This window comes from Silene latifolia, chromosome Y, assembly GCF_048544455.1.
Source record: "Silene latifolia isolate original U9 population chromosome Y, ASM4854445v1, whole genome shotgun sequence".
Classification (NCBI taxonomy): Eukaryota; Viridiplantae; Streptophyta; class Magnoliopsida; order Caryophyllales; family Caryophyllaceae; genus Silene; species Silene latifolia.
This window is the reverse complement of record NC_133538.1, coordinates 477,448,805-477,455,884: the sequence shown is the minus strand read 5'-3', so window position 1 is coordinate 477,455,884 and position 7,080 is coordinate 477,448,805. Positions and strand designations below refer to the sequence as shown.

The following is a 7,080-nucleotide window of genomic DNA, read 5'->3' as shown; positions in this document are numbered from 1 at the left end:
TGATTTTTAATATGTTAAAAATACATAACAATTCTATGTAACATGTGACATGTGACATGTGGCATATTGACAAATTGACAAAGATAAAATGGAATCCATTTTATCCTCATATGGACCGAAATATTGGGTGTGATTAACAATTTATATAATGTTAATTAAGACTAGTGGAATACATGATTATTTCTCTACAATAGGCATGCATACCTAGTGTCTTTTGTGGAAGAGCACCAAGCCCATGCATTGGCCATCCTACACCCTCCTACCCGGTTTCCCCTAGAAAAGAACAAGTGTCTTTTTCTTAAAATATGATCATTCACTACATGCTTAAGTGTGTGATAATATTATTCATTCATCTTATCAAAAAAAAAAAAATATTTTAGAGAGATGAAAATATTTTTCTTCCTTCCTCTTCCTCCTACCCGGTTTTAGGAGACAAAAACCAAAATTATTTTGGGTCAATTTTTCTTACAAAATTAATATTGTACTAGTATTTATAATATTGATTTTAATTAAGAGTAAGCTTTGGGTGTAAATTCTTGGGAGAGATCCTACACTTGGGTCTTTGTTCATCCAAAAGGAAAGCTCAAGAACAAGAGAGAAGGAGATCTCTCTTGTGCCCTAAAACCGAAAATCCAATGTAAGATGATGGTTTCTTCCTTATATTGTTTATTATTTTGCATGCATAAGATCATTTGTTAATTTTATGACAAATTAAATTATAACATATATGAGTATGTTAAGTATATATAGATCTACTTTTCCTTCAGAAAGTACATATACATTATGCATGCACACAAAGAGTTGTCAATGAAAAGAAAGCTTCAAGTAGTAGTATAGCATTCATGTGTTTTCATGTTCATTTAATGTTTCCTCAATCCTAACATCCTTTTTCAATTTTGTTCTTAATTCATACATACTAATTTCTTGTATATATCTAGTTTCTTAAACATCTATCTATTTCACTTTAAAAGCACTGAACTATTTTAATCATACAACTGTCTGAATAACATAGCAAATAACACGAATACATGACTGCCGACAGTTATCAATATGTTTACCTTGAACACTGGACCAAAACCACCTTCTCCAAGTTTATTAGTATGGTGGAAGTCATTGGTTCCGGCAATGAGTTTCTTGAGTTCAAACAATGGAAGCTCATCAAAAGGAATCGGGTGGCTACTGGCATTATAGTTCATAGTCTCCAGCAGATTGTTCTTCTTATATGATGCAAAACATTCATCGTACATGATTGGTACACAAATATTGAATAATAGAAAAACAAATACCTACACTATTAACTTCCTTTAGTATTCACTATCATGTTTTCATATGCAAATCAAGACATAATATTATTTAAAGTGAAGACGAGATTTTCGGAGATGATGATGATGATGTGTTTATTTGTATCAACCGCTGACATGGCACCCAAAACAAATCAGCATAATATAAAGTTAAAGGCTGCAAAATGGACGTCAAGAATCAAGATACTTGACTTACCTTTCGATTGACTCAACCATCTCCATACAAAGTATGTCGTGGCAACAAGTGCCATGGTCGCTATGATGCTAACCACTATGATGATAATAGTCTTCTTGCCATTGGACACTGTAAGCCAAAAAGAGCCAACTTTGTAAAATGTCAAGGGAATAATGTGATTGAATGATCATAGTATTCTACTCGTAATTCAACTTCTTTTACTACAAAAGAAACTAAAACTATATTAAATAGTTTTACCAAGCTCTGAAGCCGGGAGACGAAGAAAAAGATCAACTCCGCTGCTTGAAAATTCTTGAACATCTATCAAGTCCTTACTCTAGTACATGCATCCAGCACCCGCATCAAAAGCATTTGCTACACATGAGCAATTCTTCAAGCACTGACTTCTACAATCAACTTGATTTAATCCCACTGACCACTCTACCAAATCTTGTATTTTAACTGTGGTTAACTTTAAAAATCCATCTTCTTCACTACCTTGAATACCACATTGCACGGGGTTTCTACGAACACAACCATTAGACCAATTTCCCTTTTTCCATTCCTCAACATTCCTCGGTACAAACCCCTTCAAACATTTGCACAGAGGGGTTTTAAGAGGATCGCAAATTCCAAATGCTCCACAGTAGCCATACATGTCACATGATGTTTCTATAGCCTTCCAAATATATTGCCATTCTCCCTTGCTACTGTCCCAATATTTTTCTCTTAGAATTCCATCATATCTTAAAGCATAGTGAGAGAAGGATAATGTACTAGCAGCGGTATAATCTAGGTCTACCGTTCCTTGGGCAGTATTTGGGCGAACAAAGGTATTAGTATAATTTGTAGCTTCATCCATATAAAGTAATTCCAAAAATATATTACCATTCCACGGACCACTACGCCAATATCGTCGATCACCTAACCAAACAACAGCCCGGGAATGAATGAGTGAATCAGTTCCGAGTGAAAATTGCCCAATTGAAGGATCAGAGATGCTTTTCCAAGCCGGTAAAGCCCCCTTCATATTAGACACATCAAATGTTATTTTAGCATTTGGCAAAAGATAGTCTGTAGGATGATCAAAGCTTTGCCATAATATAGTTCCATTGGTATTCGAAGTACCCTCAGGATCTTGTGCTTGCAAAACAAGATTCCCAGTATCTAAAAGTTGCGCAGACACCATGGAAGTATTAGTAGTAGCAATCGAGATATTCGATGACCAAAGGGTTTCCTTTCGCCCATTCAAAATGACTAAATTACCATCTGTTGACACGCTCAGTATACCAGATGTATCATTGAGTGGGTTGTTCCGATTTGCAACCCAGAAAACGGCATCCTCTGAGACCTTACTATACCAAATTCTCACATACCGATTGGTTCTATCAGGGGGGCTGAAGAATCCAAGCTTGAAATCGCCATTATTTGACAATATAATAAGAATCTTTGAGGGATTGTGTCAATGTAATGGTCTCTATAGCTATGCAAAAACTGAACCAGCTTGAGCACAACAGAAACAACACAGGATCAGACCTCATAAATTTATTTCTAATCAGCTTCTTCTGTTACAAATATAATCATAGCAAACAAATAACATTAAGATACGACAAGCTTTTAACAGCAAACTGGAAGGGGTTATAAACATCAACATATTCACAAAATACTCCAGCATTATACTCCATTAGTCATCTAATGAAACGTAAACAAATGATTTTGACGGAGGGACTACATCACATTCTATTCTTGAACCACACTTTCAAATTACACAGTTACTTCAGTTTTCATGAAGTTACATCAAAATTCGCGAAAATTAAAAAGGGGGAAAAATGAGATCAATTAATATTCCTACTTTAAGGGTATATATGAAGGGTAATGATCCTTAAAAAATCACAAGAACAGAAGCGGAAGAATACCTTTGCAAATCAAATGTGTTCCCAATGTGTTGAACACTTGCAAAATCTCATTCTGAAACAAGAGGTCAAGCAGGTTGACGGAAGTCTGTGAATCAAATTGCCTGAAACAGTAGACTAGATTTAAAATTATACGGAGAAAGTACATATACATTATGCATGCACACAAAGAGTTGTCAATGAATAGAAAACTTCAAGTAGTAGTATAGCATTCATGTGTTTTCATGTTCATTTAATGTTTCCTAAATCCTAACATCTTTTTTCAATTTTGTTCTTAATTCATACCTACTCGAAACTTTTGTATTCTCCAAGTGCTTAAGCCGTATTTGGTTAATATTACCACTTTATGAGTGATTAAATAGAAAATTTTCAATAATAAAACAACTGTGTTTGGTGAATATTCAAGGGATGCTTTGATTAATGGGTGTTGATCGGCGGGAAGCCCCGCGAGAACCTTTCCATCATCTGCAATCGTTTGTGTAAGCCCTTCTTCGTTGTTGATAAAATTAGGGTTCATTATCCCGTTGTTTCAAATTTGTGTAATGGGGATGAAATATTGTGATTTGATTAATGAATATTAGTAAAGGATACTTTAACATTTATAGTCACATTTATAATTTTTTTCAAAACCGTTGGTAATTAATTTAATGTAAAAGTTGACTTATTAACAAATATTTTAAACCTACGTAACATGCAAAAAATAATTAGAAAATAAAATACACTACCACACATATATTCAAGAAAAACACACACATAACCAGAAATTAAAAAACGCGCGCTTTTAACAACATCAATTAGAATAATAATAATAATTAATGAACATAATCATCTTGTAATTCCCCTGCGATTAAGATAAATATTGGGAATTCAATATGTGGATTATTAGGAGGCACTTGTTCCGCCTCCCATGAACGAGGCAGAATGTCAATAGTGCCGATATGTTCTTAATAGATTAATGTCACAATCGGTTTCAATCCTTAAATATTGCGCTTGTAACACATCATCCGTATAATAATTTTTCTTCCCAGCATCATAATCCTCGTATCTTGCCTGGAGTTTTGTCGCTTGACGAGAAGATTCCAGCTTCTTCCGAAAACCTGCAAACTCGATCATTGTGTAACCAAGAAAACCATGAACTTTAGTCCAAGCTGGGTAGACCTTTTTAACGTTCGTATAACCACCTTGACGAAGCATATCTCTTATCCAAGTAAAACATCTCGAAAAAGCCTTACCATTGTCATTATATTTGATTGGAAGGTTGTGTATAATATAGGTAATAGGATGGACATAGCGGGTATTTGATTGTGATTCGGCGGGTGTAGTAGACGACGACATGGTGATCGAAGTGTAATATTTTTAATTCAATTATAGGCTATGATTAATTGAACTTTGAATTGGTGAATATGGTTAATTGATCACATTATAAGTGATATTTATAGGAAAATATGTATGCTTGTGTGAATATAATAATTGACAGATAGTAATAATGGTCAAACAAAACAATGCATGCAACGGGTACCAAAAACCCATAAATGATAAATGACAACGGGTAGAGAGGAACCATTCTTTCATAACAGAAAATGATAATGGTTACAAGAAACCCGTAGCAATAACATAACAACGGGTACCAAAAATCGTTGCTGGAATTAATTTAGTAACGGTTTTCGAGATGCCGTTTTCTTAAATTGGTAACAGTTGTCTAACAACCGGTTATAAGGTTGATTCTATAACGAGATTTTGGAAACCATTAAACGTTTTTGATAATGGTTTGTTAAACAACCATTGTCACATTATAATAAGACCGGTTTTCGACGGAAACCGTTATTCTTATTAGCGCGGTCTAGGTTTCTGCCAATATTTTGAAAACGGTAATCTAAGTGTCATTATTAAATGCATTAAACCGTTGTGATACGCTCCTTATTGATGATCAGATTTGGCATAGTGATGGCTAAGCCTCCTTCAGATTTTGGCACACAAAGTTTCTACCAACTCACCAAAGGGATCCTAAGGTATTCAGTGGAGCCATACCACAAGAAATTCCTGCAGAGGGCGTCTATTTTCTTCAAGACTCATTTTGGTATTACAAAGATAGTTTCTTAATAGGTATATAGAGTAGAGATTACAGAATTCACAAGAGTTAATCTGCCAGAGTATGAAAGTTTGTTAGTAGCATAACCTCTAATTCTTAAAGTCACCTTTTCAATCAGAATAGAACAATTTTTTACAGTCAGTCTGCCATCAGAAATGAGCACTCCCAAATACTTGAAGGGTAATGAGCCTTCAATAAATCCTGAAACTTCCAGGATATTAGCTTTACCAGAAGAGACACCAGTAAAGTAAATGTTGGACTTCAAAGTGTTAATTTCAAGGCTAGTAGAAACAGAAAAAGCGGCAAATGCTCTTAGAAGGATCATGATGGATGTAGTATCACCTTTAGAGAACATCAATAGATCATCCGTAAACATGAGGCGAGTCAATCTAAGACGACAGAGTGGATGAAACTTGAATAGCATAGTATCAGTCACATGAGTTAATATCATACTCAAATATTCCATGGTGATGGTGAATAGAAAAGGAGAAATGGGGTCTCCTTTCTTGAATCCTTTTGCTCTATGAAAATAACTAAAATTCTCTTCATTAAGGACAAGAGAGTAGGAAGCAGATTTAATACAAGTCATAACCAAATTTTGTTGGTTTTACTCTTCCAAATTGGGAAGGACGTCGTGTTGTTTTGATGGCATGAACCTTGAAATCCACAACTTAGCCTTTCACTTGAGTGGTGGTAGGATATGTGAGATGAGTTGTGAGGAGTTTTGGGAATTTATTGAATTCATGGCCACCAAATGTCTTAAACAAATTGTGCATGACATATTTGAAAGTGCCAAGGAAGGTGTGTTGGATGCGAAAAAAATCACATTTCAAAAATTCATTAAGGAAAACTATGGTGAAAATGTGATTTGTGAGGATGAGACACCTTTTTATAACCTTGAGCGTACCTACTATGTGAAGAAATTTGCCCCTCCTTGTGAAGATGGAGTGATAGATTAAGAGAGTGGTGATGATGAGGAGTACATTTTTTTTTTATTGTGAGATCAATGCTTAGACCCCGTTATCTTACTCTTCTTGTGTAACAATGAACCCAACTTCTATGAAATTTAATGTTAATAGGCATGTTGAGAGTGATGAGATGGATGTGAGCTTGAGTGAAAACCCACCCCTTGAGCATGACATGTTGGAGGGAGACAAATGTATTGAGGTTGGTGAAGCTTTGTTTGAGCCTTGTTACAACAACCCCTTTGATAATGGTCCTCGTTGGGATGAGGAATATGATGACATTTGGGAACCCCAAATAGACACCATTGAAGTCACCTTGGATGAAAGTGAGAGTACTTGCCTTGAATGTGGTGATTTGACTGTTTGGAGGATGAGTTGAGTGAAGTGTTAAGCAATTACGCGTTTCATGTCCCTTCCGTCCATCATATCTCCTATAATTTTTGTCATAATCATCTTCACATGCTTATTCGGTCTATTGCTTAGGTGTTATTTAATTGCATAATCTTGTATTTCTATTCATGCCTATTTATGTCCCACTCCCAAGGATTTGACCGGCTTCTACGAGCTTTGAGTGCTAGTGATATTTTTGTATGAAATTATTAATTGACGGTCTTTGGTTTGATGGAGTTCCCCAATA

General features: G+C 35.2%; 1 protein-coding gene across 1 annotated transcript; it reads right to left on the bottom strand.

Annotated features, from left to right (window-relative positions):
- Nucleotides 1-1,101: 1,101 nt before the first annotated feature.
- Nucleotides 1,102-3,299, bottom strand: LOC141627261 (G-type lectin S-receptor-like serine/threonine-protein kinase SD1-13). The gene is made up of 2 exons (XM_074440617.1): nt 1,735-3,299; nt 1,102-1,605 (listed from the first exon to the last, which is right to left on the bottom strand). Exon 1 carries the CDS (start codon nt 2,663-2,665, stop codon nt 1,814-1,816), a length of 852 nt encoding a protein of 283 aa, XP_074296718.1. The 5' UTR covers nt 2,666-3,299; the 3' UTR covers nt 1,102-1,605; nt 1,735-1,813.
- Nucleotides 3,300-7,080: the final 3,781 nt, after the last annotated feature.

What these genes read in the sequence shown, in the direction of transcription:
- LOC141627261 (XM_074440617.1), bottom strand. Translation starts at nt 2,665, where the DNA reads ATGGTGTCTGCGCAACTTTTAGATACTGGGAATCTTGTTTTGCAAGCA.